The sequence below is a fragment of the Manis javanica genome, chromosome 10 (assembly GCF_040802235.1).
Source record: "Manis javanica isolate MJ-LG chromosome 10, MJ_LKY, whole genome shotgun sequence".
Taxonomy (NCBI): Eukaryota; Metazoa; Chordata; class Mammalia; order Pholidota; family Manidae; genus Manis; species Manis javanica.
In genome coordinates, this window is record NC_133165.1 from 84,132,598 (window position 1) to 84,151,060 (window position 18,463).

General features: G+C 50.2%; 1 protein-coding gene across 8 annotated transcripts in view; it reads right to left on the reverse strand.

The window, feature by feature from the left end:
• Nucleotides 1-461: 461 nt before the first annotated feature.
• HOXC4 (homeobox C4) overlaps nucleotides 462-18,463 on the reverse strand; it is a 59,538-nt gene continuing 41,536 nt past the window's right edge. For 3 of the 8 annotated variants that reach the window (XM_037007228.2, XM_073213449.1, XM_073213448.1), the window contains exons 2-5: nucleotides 3,389-3,495; nucleotides 3,188-3,305; nucleotides 2,106-2,550; nucleotides 462-1,612 (exon numbers count right to left, since the gene is read on the reverse strand). In XM_037007228.2, coding sequence (XP_036863123.1) covers nucleotides 1,257-1,612; nucleotides 2,106-2,550; nucleotides 3,188-3,305; nucleotides 3,389-3,495 — 1,026 coding nt within the window. In that variant the 3' untranslated portion in view covers nucleotides 462-1,256. Of the gene's footprint in view, nucleotides 1,613-2,105; nucleotides 3,073-3,187; nucleotides 3,306-3,388; nucleotides 17,403-18,463 lie in introns of those variants that run through there. The other 5 variants (XM_037007231.2, XM_037007230.2, XM_037007227.2 and 2 more) reach the window with 4 other exon arrangements.

Below are 18,463 nucleotides of genomic sequence, written 5' to 3' on the forward strand. Positions count from 1 at the left end.
GCATCTTCCTTAACCCCTCAATCCGAAAGATCCCTAAAAGATGAAAACTCTTCTTCCTCCTACTCCCTAAACTTGCCTTCTTGTCTGCGAATTAGGCGGGCTTCCTCAGCAGAGAGAAAAGAGAAGAGAGGAGAGGGAAAAAGACAAAAAGAAGGCACTGTGCCTAACTATAGAAAAGTCAGATCTTCCCAGTACTGCTGGTGAACACCCCCAGGAGGATCTCACCTCACTGCAGACTCAGGGCAGGGCAGGAGAAATCAGCCCTAATCTTCCATATCCCCTCTTCTGAGGGTCCCCCGCCCTAACCCCCTTGCTATTTCTTATAAGGACAGTGGAAAACTGGAGTTGAGAGTTAAGATTTGTATGTTTGCTTCAAGTAAACTTAGGCAACTATAGAGAAGGTGGGGTGTTACCAGGCCACAAGGAGGAGGGGGGTAAAAAGAAACCATCAGACATTGACGTAAAACTAATTCACATCCACTGGTTTATTATTGATCACGGGGCATTTCACATCGACACTAAAATTCTTTATTGCAAGTTTTACAATAATCAAGTAAATTCAGTCCAAAACACAATAATCATGATGAGGGGTAGGGGGGAGATTCTACCTATAGACTGCCTCTCTGAACTGAAAGTTCATTTTTATTTTCTTTTGGTTCCTCAAACTGAACAGCTTTGAGAGGCTCTTCAGATGCACTTAGCTTTGTCTTCCCCCCTCTCCTCCCAGCACCCCCCCAACAATAGTACAAAAGAACTTGATAGCTTTGTTCTCCTTAAAATGACTTCCCCCTCACTAACCTCCCCTGGTGCATTTTCAATGCAAAAGGCCTAAGGAAAGAGGGGGTAAGGAGGAGAAGGAGAAGGGTGAGAATTGGCTTTAAAATCTTTCTTTTTTTCTTTTCCTCATTTCCCCTGCAATTCACCCAAACCAGACCATCGCACCTTGCAATATATAATTTTTGCAGCTTTTTTCCTTAAAAATAAATAACCCCCCAAAATGGCCTTAAAAAAAAAACCCAGCAGGTACCATGCTAAGACAACATCACATGCTTAAAAGGGTCCTTAACAGTGGAAGGGAGAGAAGGGCAGGGGGCTTGTTTATCTGTTTTGTCTGTTTGGAATTGACAAGGGATAAGGTGGGAGGAAGAGAGAAAAGAACCAAAATATATATATATATTAAATTCTATAAATAAGAGTCAATTTGTGTGTGAAGGGAGGATGGGAGCAGGAGGTGGGGGCAGGGTGTGAGTCATGTTTTATAACCTGGTAATGTCCTCTGCCCGTTGCTGCTCCGGCGGCGTGGCGCTCTGGGAGTGGTCTTCAGAAGTGCCCGGGGTGGCTGCCGAGAGGGTGCTGGGCGCAGCGCCGGCCGAGGGCGCTGACCTGACTTTGGTGTTGGGGAGTCGGTGGTCCTTCTTCCATTTCATGCGACGGTTTTGGAACCAGATTTTGATCTGCCTCTCAGAGAGGCACAGCGAGTGGGCGATCTCGATCCTTCTCCTTCGGGTCAGGTAGCGATTGTAATGAAACTCTTTCTCTAATTCCAGGACTTGCTGCCGGGTGTAGGCTGTCCTGGAGCGCTTGGGTTCCCCTCCGTTATAATTGGGGTTCACTGGGAGGAGGAGGAGGGGGAAAGCAAATAATGGGGTTCAGAGGCAGCAGGCTCCCACTCCCCCACCCTCACCCCATCCTCAGCTCTGTGGAACAGGAGGAGGGGGTGGTGGAAATAAAGTCATCAAGCTAAATGGGTTATAAAGAAGTTGAAGGAAGCTGGAGACTTTGTAGTGTAATAAGAGGGGAATCCTCATTGTAACGACACTGAATTATTTATGCGCCCTTAGAAAGCGAGCATAGTTTTCACACATACATAACAGATCGTAGCACATGGCTCGGACTGCCCAGAGTAGCTAAGCCATAAAATTTATGGGGGATGTAATTACCCATTCTCGCTCGTAAATCCAGTTCAATTGTGCTAACCCAGAGTCGCTCCTGGAGAGAGAGGGGGAAGGAGAGAAAGGAGGACGGGGGCCGATGGGGGCCGGCGAGGGTGGGGAGCGCTGGGGAAGAGGAGAGGGAGGGGGAGAGCAAAAAGCAAAGTTGCCTACCCGTGCTAACGTGGATTTTTTTCATCCATGGGTAGACTATGGGTTGCTTGCTGGCGGCGCTGGAGGGATGGTCAGGGGCTGGCTGGCTGCAGGCTGGCGGGGCTGGGGACGGGGAGGCGGAGGCGCCTGAGAGAGGCGCCGGCTCGCAGAGCGGCTGTGATTTCTCGGGGTGGTGGTGGCCCGCCTGGGCCGGCCCGTGGCCTCGCGAATTGCCTGGCCCCTGGAGACTGGTGCAGCTATACTGGCGCTCAGGGTAGCTAGGGCGCGGAGGCGGTGGTGGGTACAGCTCCTGGTGGTGATGCTGGAATCCCGATTCCCTGGTCCGGCCGTAATATTCCGGACTGTGTTCAGGGATGTAGCTATTTTGCGAATATTCTTCGCATGGAGGAAATTTCGGATCGATGTAGTTAGAGTCCATCAAATACGAGCTCATGATCATTAATTTCTGGAGTGGAAAATAATTTTTCTCGCTTTGTCGTTTTTCTGCTCCATAAAGCCCTCCTACTAGCTAGCGACCCTGTAAAGTTACTTTCACCATGTGACTCCGCCGGCCAATCACACGGAGCAACCCAGTCCCCGGATAAGGAACCGAATCGCTTTATTCAAAATGTATCCAATTTTTTTGTGTCTGGTGGTGGTGGTGGTACTTGGGGGGCGGGGGTGGTAATGTGGGGTTAGCTGGCAAGGGCTGGGTGCCCCCAGTGCACACCCTGCCGACCGACAACCCTTCCTGCAAAAGCAGATAGGAAGCCCCAAGCTCCCCTCCACAGCCTGGGCATTGGGGGGCTGTCGGGAGGCTGTGATCCAGGCGCCTCCCAGGGTCTCCCCGTAGGCCTCCGGTAGACCCCTTGAGCCTGGGCTCCTGAGCTTTTCCAGAGGTCTCCATTCATGGCGATCCTGTCTCAGTCTGTGTAGGTCACCGGGTAGCGCCCCTCTTTCTCAGGAAGAGGAAGTTGAATGAGGAGGACTGGAGTGGAGGTTGGATGAGGAGGAGCCCAGACTGAGCCCAGGAGGCTGGAGAGCCTGGGGTGCCCCCTATCCAAGGATACCAGAGTCCAGCCCCCTACCCCATACACACTCACCCAACCCTCTGGCCAAGGGGCTGGCAAGGCAGGGTCCCAGCTGGACCGGGCAGGTAGAGGCAGCGGGATGCAAATGATTCTGACGTCATTTCTGAAGGTCTGGGGGTTAAGCCCCCCGCTGAAGAGAGACAGGAAGTGGTTGGCAAAAGCAGAGTTCAGAAGCCTTGCCCTCCTCCCCTAGAACCCACTGACCCTCCCTACCCTGGCCCCAGAACAGAGGATCTCTTCTGCTGGCTGCTGTTTCCATACTCCATTCCTTCTGGCCTTCTGCTTTCTGACAGCCACCTCCAAGGCTGCTTCCTGAGAAGCTGTGGGCAGGGAGGAGAGTCTGCCGGAGTCAGTGCCCTGTGGTGGTGCCCAGTCAAAGCCCTGGGAGCTCTTCTTTCTCCATCCCCACAGAGGGTATATCCAGCTAGGAGCGAGGCCTGTGTGGGTACAGCCTGCTTCCGGGCTAGGGATTGTATCCATGTAACACATGTGTTTACATGTAAACACACATTCCCAAGAGCCAGCTCCAGGCTGCCTTCCAAAAGCTGAGGGGTGAGCTCACTAAGCTGGGGAGGCTGGGCCAGCCTTAGGGGTCTCCAGTCCATTCCCGCCCTCTCCCCTCTTCTCTGCCACCCACCCACAGGAAGACCCTGATGGCTGGGTGGCAGGGCCATGGAGGAGGGAGGGGGCAAGGAAGGGCTGCTTTCCAACCCCCCTCAGCTAGGGATGGCCACGTCCTGCCACCAATTCCAATTAGCTGATCCCATAAGTCAGAGTTGGGGGGTGGCAGAAGGGAGAGCCCAGGGAGGGAGCCGGGTCCCCCTGTTGTACTTGATAACAATTATAGTTTAAAATCATAGCTTGCCGGGGCTCAGCTATATTTTACTTGATAACAATAAAAGTGACACATAAAGTTAACTGTTTATGTTTTATTTATTAGACTAAATCTGCCAGCGGTGGTAGGAGCGCTTGCCTCGTCGCTACAGCTTTTATAGGGCTGTAAAACGTCATAAATCAGTCTCGCGGAATCGCCGCGCTCTTTGTGTCGGCGGCAGTGCAGGGCTGGCGGCCGCTGGCTGCCTGTTCCCTCCTTTCCACGAAAAGTCGTAATGTGATTTTTTTCCCTCTGATTTTATTATTATGATCGCCGCCGTGATTAGTCAATCTACCTTTAATTCGCCGCCCTATGCTGCCTCCTCCCAGCCCAGCCTGGTTGACACTTGAATAAGTACCTTTTAAAACGGCATAACAACTATTTGAGGGTTTAATTAGAACATCTGCAATTAAGGGAATGAGAAGGGGAAAGGAAAAAAAATAAAGCCCTCGTGAGAGAAAGACCAAAGGCAGGAGATTGCCCACTTGTCTCTCACTACCTTTAGGATGCAGGAGAGGGTCCCCATTTGCAAATAAGGGCTTTCTCTGAGGACTGGAGTGAGAGAGGCCCTGAACCGCTCACTGCCTGCCCTGCTCCAGTGCTTAGGCCCCCCACCCTCACCCCAGGCTCACAGTAAGGGACTTGGGGGTCCATAAATACCTTTCCTCAAGAGGAAGAGTGCCCTGCCCCCTGCCACCAGGGGTGAGTGATCAGAAATTCCCTGGAGGTCAACCATATCTTAGAAGAGAGTCCCAAATTTCCAAAGTTGGTTGAGAACCCTTGCCCACTCTTGTCCAGGACCCTTTGCATTTGAGTACTTGGGCTGGAAGTTTGGGTGGGAAGAGTAACCTGACCCTGTGAGGAAGAGGGTGTACTGCTTGGTTGACAGTGGTTTGGGGTGAGTGAGGGTTTTATTTGTTGTAATTATTGTTGGTGGGTGGGTTCATATAAGTTGCTGTAAGAGGACAAAGGGAAAACAATACTGAATGCGGACCTACATAAAAAGTCTGAACCACAGCCCAGACTGCACAGTGGAGAAAGCCAAAGCTCCAGAAAACTCACGTAGGGTTGGGGTTGGGGAAGGAGGAGAAAGCCTTCCAGACCCATCCCCAACCTCTCCCCCAGGCGGGCACCTGCATCACGCTGCCCCACCCCATCCTGGCAGGACATTTTCTCTTCCCCACGGTAAGGTCTTGGCTTGGCTTCCCTCCTCCCAGCTCTCACGCTCACCTTTTATGTCTACCAGCTCAACCCCCTTTTCTTCAATCTCTTCACTCTCGGGCTTGTTAGGGAGTCCTTCCCAAGGCATGGCGCATCCTACACCCCAATCCCCAGGATTCTGAGCTCCTGCAGGTGGGTCAAGGGAGGAGAAGCAGCAAACCCACTTCGAACCAGTAGGTATAAGTAGATAAAGAGTTCAGTTGCCTCCAACTGAATAACAAGTCTGTCTGGTTATCAGAGCTAACAAATATACACGAATACATACTCTAAATATTTTTAAATATATTAAACGCCTCCTTATGCAGCCATAAATATGTGTTCTCAGTCCAGGTTTGCACAACTAATTCAACATGCACACCCAGAAACTTAAATCTGGGACATTTCCCCAAATATACCCATACTCATCTACATCATTTGCCAGAAAGACTCTCTTCGGGCTCCTATAACTTAATAACAAGGAAGTCGCCTATCACATGGGGAAATTAGCAAGCCAGACTCCATCACACACATAGATACAAACATTTTCACATGGGTCTTATTACAAGCACAGAAATAAAATCTCTTCAGAGGGCTCCCACACTTAGCATTGGCTTCATTGAGGTGGGGGGCAGGGGCACTACAGCGGCTCTTGCCTGGGAGGAATCCTTGTTTCTGGTTCTGTCTCCTTTTGTGTTTTGCCCTCCTGCCTTGCCAGCCCACGGATCTCCACCCTCGATCTGCCCTCCACCTTTCTTTACCCAAATTTTATTTTTTATTTTTTCTGATCACCTTTTCCCCAGCTTCCAAAATGTTTTCCGAACATTCTCCTCCCCATCTCCCTTCTAAACCTCGATCTGGTTTCTCTTTCGGAAACATGTTTCAGTACAAAGCGCTTCCCTTCTGACACCGCTGAAGAAAAATATGTGTCCATTGTGTGCGAGGCCTTATTGTGCCCGGATTACCATACTGACCGTTGGATAACCCATATTCCTCCCCTCCCCAGTAACAAGCTGCCGGCTGAGAGACCTCAGCGGCTCCACAGATTCTGTGCTGCATTAAAATCTCACCTCTTAGACTCCCTGGATTTTCCTAGGGAGAACTATAAATGGGGGAGCCAACCCAGGATTTGGAGGGCAAAGAGAAGGAAAATGAGGGTCATTTCTTTCCCCACTCTCAAAAGTCACAGAATTTTTTTCTTTTGATGTGTGTATTGTTGTTTTAGAGATTAAAATTTTCAGCTTGTCTCTTTTCCCTTCCTCAAATAAATTGACTTTTAGATGGTATGCAATCAAGTAATTTGTTTCATTTTTTTTCTCCAAGCAACTTGAAAACCCCAAACTAAATCAACACTCTTATCCTATTTTTTTTCTTGTGTGTGCGTGTATGTGTGTGTATATGTGTGTTTTTGTCCCTTTCTAATGCCAGCAGGCAGGGCTAATGTATGCAAAAGAATATGCAAATACCTAATTGATTTTTTCTTAAATCTCTTGTCAGTAAAAGTAATGAATTGGTCTAAAATGATTTTAATAACCCGGATGTGTCACAAGAAAATACTCAACCTTTTTTCCCTCCTTGAATTGCTTATGGTCACAAAAAAAAAAAAGCAATCATGGAATGTTAATTTGCCCCCCTTTAAAATATTAAAGATGAATTTCTCTTGTTGGGAGACCATAGGCAAGGTCCTCCCGTGGATTTACCCCTCCTTGCCTTGCCTTCCTTGGAATTCAATTTTCCTCAAATCTCGTTTAAAGTGGCTTTTTAAAAAGTGGCCGCATTTTAATATTGGTTAGACAGAGTGACCTGCATTTCACCTCGGGTGTTTGACTTGTTCCAATAGGTCACTGCCATGGGGTTATTGATGGGGAAACTCCATTGAAATTTGTCTCTTCGCAAATGGCCTTTAGATCTTCCAGCGAGTTCAATAACTAGTTATAATGTGGAAGGGGAAAAATGAAGGCCCTGGGCTAACGAATTTGATGTTTCATTTTTATGCTGGAGAAATTGTTAGTTAGAGGTTGGGTTCCCACCGCCTTCCTTGCACATCCTGGCCTCGCTGACCCCCGCTCCTACCCAAGGTTGCTGGATTATATCCCTTTAAAGTTGGGCTGGGGTGTCCCTTTCTCCCTTTAATTATTATTATTATGAATATTGCTACTGCTGCTGAAAACTCTGACTTCAGACTTCAGGAGGCTAGCTGCTAGGGTTTGTGACCTGGACTTTCCTGCTTGGGGTGGGGGTAGGACTTTTACTCTTAAAGGAGCTGATCCGTGGTACCTTTTGAAAGTTACAGGAATAAGGCTGGTTTTAGGGCAGGTTATGGAGGGCTCCCTGGCCTGCTGCTCTCAGAATTAAGGAGATGATAGGAAGCTGGGGGCCTTTTGGGGAGGTTGATGAGGGAGATTATTCTTGGCTTCTGAGCTGCCAGATCAGGGACCCAGGGGCCAAGAAGGCGGGAGCCTGGAAAAGGCTAAGGATAAGGCAGAATTACATGGAGTAGGCAAGAGAATCCTGAGTCTCCTCCAGGGAAGAATATAATTCATGGGGACTTGGCCCGGTTACTGCCTATCAAACTTCATAAGAAGGGCGCTCTGGGAAAGCCCACAGCCCAAACACAGTGCATTTTCGTGAACTGGAGAAACCAGGGGGAAGTGAGGGGTATGAAGGAAATTTTGTTAAGGTTCCCCTTTTTCTGGAGTCCTCAAGGATGGGGAAAGAAAAGGGCAGGGAAAGGAAGGGAATGTCTTTCTCTTATTCTCCCCAACCACAGCCAAGTTGGGGAGCCCTTGACTCTCCAGTGAAGCCTCTTTAAAAAAAATGTACCGTGTAGAACTCCACCTCTCAGGGCTGACCGGGCCATACTAGACAATTACCATTATCAATCTGATAATAGCAAGAACACCCGTCCCTCAAAAACAGAGGTCCCCATGTGCCTTGTTTTCCAGAGGCTACTCCTTCTCTTTCCCTGCCCAAAGGGGTCCTGTTCACTTAGCCTCCTTTTTCCCTTTAATAAGCCCACCTGCCTCCTACTCCCCCTCCAAGCCTCAGCCCATAGGTGGGAGTCATTCCGAAGGTAAGCCTGGGTTTCTGGGTTGGGGGTACGAAGGCCCATGGTATTATGTAGGCGCCTGAAACTAGACTGCCATCTCCTTCTACCCCCTCAAACTCAAGAGGCAGCATCTTAGTGCCACCTGGGCTTACAGACAAACTTGCCTACACACAGCCATAGCATCGCTGGGATCTGGGGAGTAGTCCTGAACCAAGCACTAAAACCCCATAAAATGGGGGAGCCCAAGGGGCCAGCGGCGGCTTCTGGATCCGGCCTTGGACAGGATGCACAGCCTGCTCTTACCAGCCAAGCGGGAATCTATAGCATCTGCTATAAACTTGCCCACAGCCCCTGGAGCGCTGCGCCCGGACGGGCGAGCCCCATCCCTGGGCTGCTCGCTGTCTACGCCGGCACCTTGGCCGCTTCCTCTGAACCCGGGACCCCAGCCTCGGGCCTCGCCCTCTCCCCGTTTTAATTACGTGATTGATTCTCGGTCTGGCCGCGTCGGGACGCCTCTGCCTCCGACTGTTTAAATCTTTTCGGCTCCCTTTTTGTATTTCCGAGTCCTCTTGCCGGGCTGTGATTTAGAGTCTGCGGCTGGAGCGGCCTGTGGCCGGCAGCGGCGGCCTCGCTCTACACGCCAACGAAATGGTCCTGCCGCGGTATTCGGCGCCGCCCGGCTGCAGCCGCCCGCCACGCGGGGCTGAGCCTGCGGTCCGGCCCATTCGCCTTTTTGAATTATTTTGTGCTCCATTATTCTCTGACAGAAAAATGTTCCCTGTTTGAGTTATCACTCCGTGCCTGGGCTGTCAGGCGGGCTGCTCCGCGATTTTGTTTTCTCTTCTCCCGAATGAGGTGTGTTGTACAAGGTCTGGATTGACCCCGAGGCCGCACGACACCCGTCCGGGCTCCGCGGGGAGCTCGAGCCGCTTTCCCCCAAAGACCCGGCCCGCGCTGGCGCCGCAGAAGCGGCGGAAGAAGCAAATTCGGCCACAACTTTCTGCCCCTACGCGCGAGTGGGGCCGCGCTCCCCAACCCGCAGTGGACGGACGGCAGGGTCTGCCTGGGCCCCCCGCCTCGGTCAGAAGCCCCCACCCTGCAGCCCCGCGGGCTCCAGCTGCAGCCTCCCGGGAACCGCCGCTCGGCCCCTACCCCTGGACGGACTGAAGGTGAGGTGAAGGAAGGGGAAAAGGAGAGTTTTAACTGATGACAAGAGTGGATCTGGGGTGGACAGAGGAAGAGGAAGACCTGAGATAAGGAAAAGGAGCCCCTTCAACTACCATGGCTGACCTATTTCCCTTCCTTTCCTCTCAAAGAAAAACTCTTTTTCCTCCCCAAGCCGACAGGCTTTCGGCTTCATCGCTCATCAATTTACAACTAATAAATACTTTTCTGATTATTTTCCCACGTCCTGTTCATTTTTGATCCTTGATCAAAGATCCTTGATCCGAGAAGGCAAGCAATGAGTTACTATTAGCAGTATTTTGTATGATGATATTTTTTTCCCTCAGGGACTGGAGGCAGTTGGGAATGGCTTTCTCATTGGGGAAGAAGTTGAGTGAAACTTGAGTTGGTCACAACTGTCTCCCTGTCCCCGGACCTACAACACCCCAATCCTTGCTCCCCCAGCCCCCTTCCTCCTCAGCATGTTGCCGGGTAAATAAGAGTCCGCCTGCCTGGCTATTAGGATTCTGGAGACGTTGGCATCTGTAGCAATCATTAGTCAAAGCCGCAGAAGCCAAAGGAGCCGAGGAGTTGGACAGAAAAAATCTTGGAAATGATATACAGGAGCCGCGGAGGCATCAATCCCGGCCGATAAGAGAGCTTCTGCCGGGAGCAAGGTGGCCGCTTAATTGGGCCCTGGGCACCAAGAATAATTGGGGAGGGGCACCTATGGGTCGGGCAGTGACCCTGGCATATTTAGGCACCCTATAAAAATAGTCTGGGACTTGAACACCCTTTCCCCCAAATTTCAAAGGCCCAGTTGGGCTGTGGAGGGGGATATCACATGCCTCTGTCAGCCTCTCCACCTTGAGAGCCAAGAGAGGCTTGGCTGAAGGACTCTCCCTTTTCTCCTCTCCCCTTTCACCTTAGTAGCTGTCTTGGGTGGTACTGCATGTTGGGGAGCCTGGGCTGGGTCACAGGGACAGCCTGGAGAGGCTGTGGTCTCTAGAATGGGTTTTAAGGGGGCAGAAACTCAGTTGGACTAGATTTGAAGATAGTCAATTGCAGCAGAATCACTTGCTTTATTAAATATCCAAAAGATATCTGTTCCCCAACCCAACTCACCTGATGTCTTATTGATCACAGAGATAGAGACGGAGAGATGCGGTGAGTTTAAATACTTTCAGAGGAAGATCTATGCCTCTACATATAGATATATGCCTTGTGGAGCCATCTCTAAACATATGTTCAAATATTTAAGTCTGCAACACAACTGCAAAGACTCTAAGGATCTCCAAATATGTAGCTTCAATATGTAGCTATTTTATGGACTGGGACCCTTACATAAATCTAGATACAAATTTCAAAATAGAGATTGGGCAACACATGCATACTTCTTGCCAACAGAGAAAAAAATACCCAAATATTCATCTAGATGTTTAAAGAGAGCTGTACCAATACATCCCAGCATATACATCTAGCTGCTATAGGAAGATTGGTAATGTGCACACAGGAATTCGACAGAGGACTGGTATGTTCACTGTGGATCTATAAATCTAAAGATATATACATCTGCATTTAAATGGGGGAGTAGAGAGCAATGTAAAACACATCCTGTTACACAGACATAGATCCATCTATAAATACGTGTTCTTGGGTACAGCTATAGGAGTGCTCAGTGCTCTATAAAGAAATGAGTATTTTCATTGAAGGAGAATTCTCTAGTGCTTGTGGTTTGGGATGTCCCAGCCCAGAATTCTCTGGGAAATAAATGAGGGGAAACTGGAGCCTGCACAAGGGCTAAGACGCCCAGGAACTCCTTTAATCTATGGCCTCATTTTCAGCATATGGGGGCCTTTCTCTGGCAATGGATAGGAGCCCTGATGCCTGGGCCTGAAAACCTCCTGATCTGATGTAGTCCAAATTGAGACAGAGGTAGAGGGCTCTTTGCTTCCTTTCCTAGCCCAACACTCAGAGCATGGATTCAGTGGAGTGGAGGGAGGTTGGGGTGTCTTTAGGAGGGGAAGACTCATTAAGATTACAAAATAGAGCCATTTGTATAAAATATGATTTTGTTTGGAAACATCTTGCGAGGGATGTGAGGAGGCTGTGAGTTTTCACACACACACCCCTCGTCCCCTTTTAACTACATACAACCCAGTCACAGAGTTCAGAGAGTGTTCCCTCCATTCATAAGGTGCCAGATGGGGTCTTCAATGTACCCCACTCCCTTCCCTTCTTTCCATGAGCACCGTCTTTCTACACCTGAAACCCCACCCTGTCAAAAGTGGCTTGAGGGATCACAGGGAGACAGCAGACCCAAGGAGAATATAGTGCCCAGGAATCATGATGCCAAGTGCCAGGCTCAGAAGCTGACTGATTTCAATGTTAGTTCCTTTTTAATTGAGGGGTTGGTAGATCACAGTCTGCATGGACAAAAGAAAATGAGAGGTTGCACAATTTTAAGTCTGGAACTTTGAGGGGACAAGAAATCAGCAATGAGCTGTTTTCTCATGGAGGCCGAGGATTGGGGACAACTGGACTTTTATTTTTCCCTTTAAGTTGACTGGGGAAAAGAAGGCAAGGGGGGAGCACCCAGGTGGGTTTAGAGAAGTGCAATCCAATCTAGTTGGCCAGCTTGGGGGAGAGTGATTTACAAAGCAAAACCTTAGTTGCTACTTCCTGAGAAGTCACCAGATCAAAACAGCCTCCTCCAGGCTTTTATGACCTGTCTCTACTCCCAACAGGAAAAGCACCCTCAATAAAACGTGGGCCCATTACCCCAGCCTCCACACAGAGGAGGGGGGAGACAATCTAAAATGAGGGAAATGACCCTTACTCCATTCACACACCATACACACACACACACACACACACACACACACACACACACACCACTGGGTTGACTTTCCTAAAAGTATTTACTAGACAGGATTTTTCTACACTGAACAAAGAAGCAGCCCTGAGAGATTTGGAGTTTGAGCCTGGAACAGCTGGTAAAAGGGATTTGATCAGATAAGGGTCTGGCCTCATAGTCTCACATTATCTTCCAGTCCCCCAATAACCTGACAAGACAACAGGACACTAAAGATCGCCAATAGCCTAGCTGCCACCTCTGTGAGGGCTGCTCAGGGCTTTGGTTTTCCAGGGAGGCAGAAGAGAAGAAACTTAACAGTTGCCCAGGATTTAAAGGGCAGCGGTGAGCTGGAGAAGACAAATGGTCTCCTGTCTGGGCCAATGAAAAGAACAGGGCAGGACCAAGTGTGGGAAGTTGGTTCAAGCCTGGTTTACTGTGTTATGTCCAGGCTTCTGACCTCTTTCATACCACACCTGAGCACATGCGTATACTTCTGCATATTCAAATGTAGTATTGTCAGTCAGGGACTGGGGGAAGTAAGGATCTTTCAAGGGCAGAACCCACTCTGCTCTAGGTTTCTGAGAGCTGTGGCACCTCAGTACTGAAGGGATACCAGGAAACTGAGTCTACACATTCCACCCAGCCCATGTGAAGCTGCAGATTATGGCAGAACTCTCTCTGAATGTGTGGTGGGTGTAGAGAAGCCTCCTCCCTGCACCTGCTCCCCATATGCCCAGAGCCTTCTGTTCATCCTCTCATTGTAGCTTCTAAGGCCTGGTCATCAGAGGCTGAACAAGGTCCTGGATAACCTAGCTCAATTTCCCCAAATCCCAAATTGTTTCCCCAGCTAACCCCCACACAATGAATCCTCCTGGGTATCTCTCTTCCCCTTTTGCCCCTCACTGACTCTTAGGAATGGGAGAGGGAGATGGATCCCAAGGTTCTGTAGCACTTGAGGACAAAGAGATCTCATATCCCACTTCCTCAGTGCAGATTCCTTGGGCTTCTGGGGTCTCATCAAAGCAGCCAAGGGAGATATTAGCAGAACAGACACATCATTCTGGGTTACAAGGGCCCAATGAAAAGGGATGTGATTTGCTTGGCCCTCTAGCAGCCTTGTCTCTTCCTTAAATTGAATCTCTAACACCAAAAGCCCTAGCTTGGGGATCCTAAATCCAGATTGTCTCCCTTCTTCTCAAAGGGCTCCAGGTTTCCCATCCCATTGAGAAGGAGGCTCAGAGTGATGACTATCTCCCCAGCTAAAGACAACACGGAAGGACAATGATATTTCAGCCCAAAGCAATTATAGAGAGGGAGAGTAAAAAAGACAAAGTTTACAATGGCTATTAGGAGGGGCTAAGGTGATGAATCTCTCTTTTCAGTGCCTGCTTAGACCAACCAGTCTCCCTGTCTCCCCACCCTTCATGGGATCTGGAAACTCCAATGTAAGAAATACATGCTAGAGAGGAGGGTTGGTCTCAGACAAGACTACCACACGACCCACCAGGGAAAAATATATAAGTGTGTGTGCTTTAATTCTAACTCATGAAAGAGGTCCATGGAGCCATGTGGTTGAAGGTGACTTGGGAAGTGGGGGTTCAATGATTTTTAAGAACTGCCCTCCCTCTGGCTTCTCATCCTAATCCTTCCCACCTGGCCTGTGACATTGTCCCCAAATCAGCCCTACCCAGAAGACAAACAAGCAGGGAGTTGCTGACAAAGCCCAGCTCAAACTGGTCTATCCCTCCCACTCCTGCACCCTTGATGCCCCCAGAGGAGGGCTTAAGAGGTCTGGGTGGCACAGCCAATCAGAACTCCTACCCTTCAGTGAGCTCAAGGAGGGTGGGAGATCAGGAGGAGAAAGGGGAGAGGAAAGGAACTCAACCAGACTAACCCTGGGACAAAGCCTTGGAGACTGGGGGCAGGGGGAAGAAATGCCTGGGTCTTGACCCATGAGTGGATTGGCTCAGGGTCCATGCCAAGTGTTCAGGCAACACAAGTGCTCCTATCATACATGCACATGTTGTGTCTTCAGCTGTTCTGGCTCAGAAATAACTTCTCCACCTATTGCTTGTTCTGACCTGACCCACATAAACACAAACATCAAAATCCATGCACTTATAATACCTTGTTAAAAGAAGGAAAGGAAAGGGATGTAAAAAAAATCCATCAGCTGTTTAATGAGAGGGACTTGATTTTCTGCACTCACTCTCTTTTGCAAATCCCTTCTTTAAAATGATTCAGTTATTCAACAAACTACAGGTACCAAAAAGCTTTCAGAAAGTTTCCACTTTTGCTCCATTCCCCAGCCATGCCAAGCCATGCCAGAGGCCATTTAATAAAGCTAATGGCTCCTGGAACATTTCCAGAAAGATAAATCAAAAGAGGTCTCCTATAATCATCCTACCTGCCCTCAGGAGGATCAGAAGAGAATGAAAACGTGTACAAGGTAAGTGTGTAAGGAATAATCAGTCGGAATTTGAATTCAGGGCTGGAGTTCATATCCACACCTGCCGTTCAGCCTAATCTAGAGTCCACATCTGTAAAACCTAATGAATTGGGTAGGATCATAAGGGCAAAAATAGGAATAATCCAGAGGACACACCCACAACTTCAGATACCTGTACAGTTGAGACTGACCTGGAGGAACTTTGTTAGAAGAATACAAGCCAAAGAATCTCTAGAGCTCATTCTGAGACAGAGGGAAGGAACTAGACTATTCTCAACATCACTTGTCCCCTTGTATCTAGGACAGGGACGACACAGGAGCTAAAGTGGGGGGTGGGGAGGCAGGGAGGAAGCGAGGAGATGGAATTGAGGAGAAGGGCGAAACAGAGACCCAAGTATTTTTTGGCTGATTGGTTGGGGGCAGCCATGTGACCCTGCTTAGCTCATTCCTGATTGGTTGTTTGACCTCTCCTTGGGTGAAAGACCTAGGAACAAAACCTAAAGCTTTCCGGGTTGGCTGGGAACCTTAGCACCTGATTGACGGCCCATCCCCCGCTCCAGAGACCCTCCCCCCGAAATGCGGTGCGGCAGAGGGAGTGGGAAAACCAAGACACGGGCCCTGTTTGCGTTTGTCTTACTTCCATTTGTATTTGTCCCACAAAACAGCAAAAACCTGGCTGAAGCAAATTATTTGAGAGAAAAGAGCATCTATTATTACCAGGAAGGGGAGAGGGGATGATATTTAAATGGAAGTTTTGAGCCTAAGAAACAGAAAAAGGGATGAGGAAGTCGTGGAATCCCCAGAAGATGATGTGTAAATCTGTAAAACAGAAACCCATGCAAACACCCCTCCACAGAGAGCAAGGGAAGGGGACGGAGATTTGGCCGGAGTGGGGAAGATGCGAGTCTTGCCTGGGTGTGGCACTTTGGCCCTGGCTAAATTCTTGGTTGAAGACCATTAGACTCTCTCCCTAAGACCCTGGGGAGGCCCGAGGGAAGGGAAGAGTCAAGTTATAGACCAAGGGAAACTCTCCTCTCCCTGCTGCTTGGATGGAAAGTTTCCAGAAACCCTCAAAATCACAGACCGGTGGGGAGGAAAGTCTGTAGGAGGGACAGTTATGAGGAAGTGAGAACCTGAGTTAACTTTCCGAATTGGCTACTGCGGAGAATCCTATGGGGTCTCAACGCTTCCCTGGGAAATAAAGTATTTTGGAGGAGGGAGACGGCCAAACCTCGCGCGGAACTGAGGCTCCAAAGGGAGGCGACGAGGGCACCTCCTCTCCCGCGCCCCAGCTCCCCGCTCTGGTCAAAGGCTAGAGAGGGAGGCGGCCCGTTGCGGACGCCTCTTCACTCTCCCAGGGTCGTCCTGTGCTCTCAGTCTCTGCTTGAGTCCTGCTTCTTCCTCAGCGCTTGGGAGGTAAGGGACACGCTAGCAGCGTCCTGTCCCCGTCCCACCACACACCTCTCCGCAAAGCGGGTGCCCAGATCCTCTCACGCCCCAAAGCAGTCCCTCCTTCTCTGGAAAGGTGCAGACGCGGATCGCTTCATCCGCTCCTCTCCCCATTCCCGTTGCCAGCCCTAGGGCCCGCTTTCCACCCTGCTTGGGAATCCCTCGCCATTCGACGGGTCCCTTCCAGGAGCCTGAGTTCATACGTTGTCACTTTCCTGACTTAGCTCGGGGTGACGCATGGGGAGACGTAGGCACTCAGCAGGTATGGAAGACACGTGCCTCCCATGCCCGATGTCTCTGCTGCTCCTTCATAGAAACCTGAAGGGAGCCCCAGCCTGAAACTGGCCCCAGAGCCCAATGCCCATTATTGGGCCCTAAAGGCTCCATCCTTCAGAGGCCGCTCTCCTCAGGCTGGAGGCTTTCCTGGCCAACCCAAGGAAGGCATGGCCTGCACTCCCCTACCGCACTCCATAACAGGAATCTAGGCCTTTGGGGCCTAGTTTTACCTTAGTCAAGGGCTAGGGATATCAGGAAAGACCCCAACAGCTAGAGGGAAGGGAGGCATGAAGCCACATTGGCTCCAGACAGACCAAGACCCCAGACTACAGAAGCTGGGACAGCTACCCACCCAGGCCTGGTAGTGAGGAGGGAGAATGCTTTGGGACCCCCCCTGGATTCAACGGCCACCTTTAAGATGCTTCTACCACTTCAGATCACAGCCCTCCTTTCCTGCCTCTCACCCCAGCTCCCAGCCCTGCCTGGATTCCGAGCACTGGCCAAAGGCTGAACTGATCCCTCCCTGGACCAAAGGGCCCTAGAGGCACTTTGCGCTTGCGCCTAGAGTTTACACACTCTGGCAAACACCAAACACCCATGTGTGTGCCGCTGTCTTTTTCCAAACTGAGGAGGGAGAGGGCATCAGGGAGAACTGGAAATGCTCTAAAGAACTCAGGCCTCGCTTTACCAACCTAGACTTGCGGCTAGAGAGAACAAGGGGCAGAGGGAGGGCTAGTCTGGGGAGACAAACTCCCTCATCCTCCTACCTCACAGCGGCTTCTTCTCTTCCTCCACCCCAGCCTGGGGATGCGTGAGGAGGCCTTCTTCCCTTTCCCTTACTGAGTGGGCACTACCTTCTTTCTTGGGGGGCGGGTGAGATTAGGTAAACGGAAAAAGGGTCAGAGAGAGAGAGAAAATTAACTTACAGCGTTCGCCTGGGATTCATTTGCGAAGATGTAACCTCTCACCATCATCCCCAGCGCCGTAATCCCCTCTAACTGCCAGGCCCTCTGTCCTAGCATTAAACCTCACCAGCAGCTGCGTGGCTGGACAGTTAAGATTATATATGATGTAAATATATTGTGGGTTTGTCAGCTCTCCCTACACCATAAAACTTGGTTTAATGACATCACGTGGTCCCCCAAGAGCCACTCACGGGCTTGCCTTCGGGCCATTCACATAAATAACCTCCAAAAGTTTCAAACTCCTAAATTCACATAGAAGCCGTTCGTATTTCTCTAATGCTCAGTTACACTAAAAAGCCCTTGTGCTGCTCCTTTGCCCCACCCCCATACCCCCCTTGGAGGGTGGGGAGAGGGGAGAGGGTGGATCCTTATTTATTTATTTACTTACTTATTTCCACAAGGACCTGTCGCCTTCGAGGTCGTGTTGATATTTTTTCCTCCTATTTTTTTCCTTCTCTCTCCTCTAATTGCTCAGAGTGGGCCGTGTCCCTCTCTTTCCACTCCCCCGGGAAGGTAAGTCACGTTTCTTCCCCTTCTTTCTCGCTGCCAGAGCCGGTGGGTTTTAGAGCAAAGTGGAGAGGCAGGCTTCATGGTCTCTGGGATCCACTAACTCCCCCAGAGCAATGCTGAACCCTGGTACTTGGAGATTTTTCCAGGAAGCTGGCTGGGGGAAAATATCCCCAGACTCCAAAGCAGCAATCTCTGCTCAGGGTTTCAGAAAGCAAGGTTCTGGGCCCGTGTCCACTCCCAGGACAGGGGAGTAGGTCCGAGGCCTCTGGCTAGGTTGTGGTGGCTGATGCCGCTGAAATAGGGGCTGAGGCCTGCGTGCAAGCATGCAGACTGCGACAGGAGGGGACCAAAGAGGCAGTCACGACTGTGTCTACCCAAGCCTGGTCAACCTGAGTCAAGTCTTCAGTTCCTCCAGAGAAAAACAGACCTTAACCCTGCGGGAGGAGGCAGTCAGTGCCCAGCGGGGCTGGTGCACCCTGCCCAGCAAGTCTAAACAAC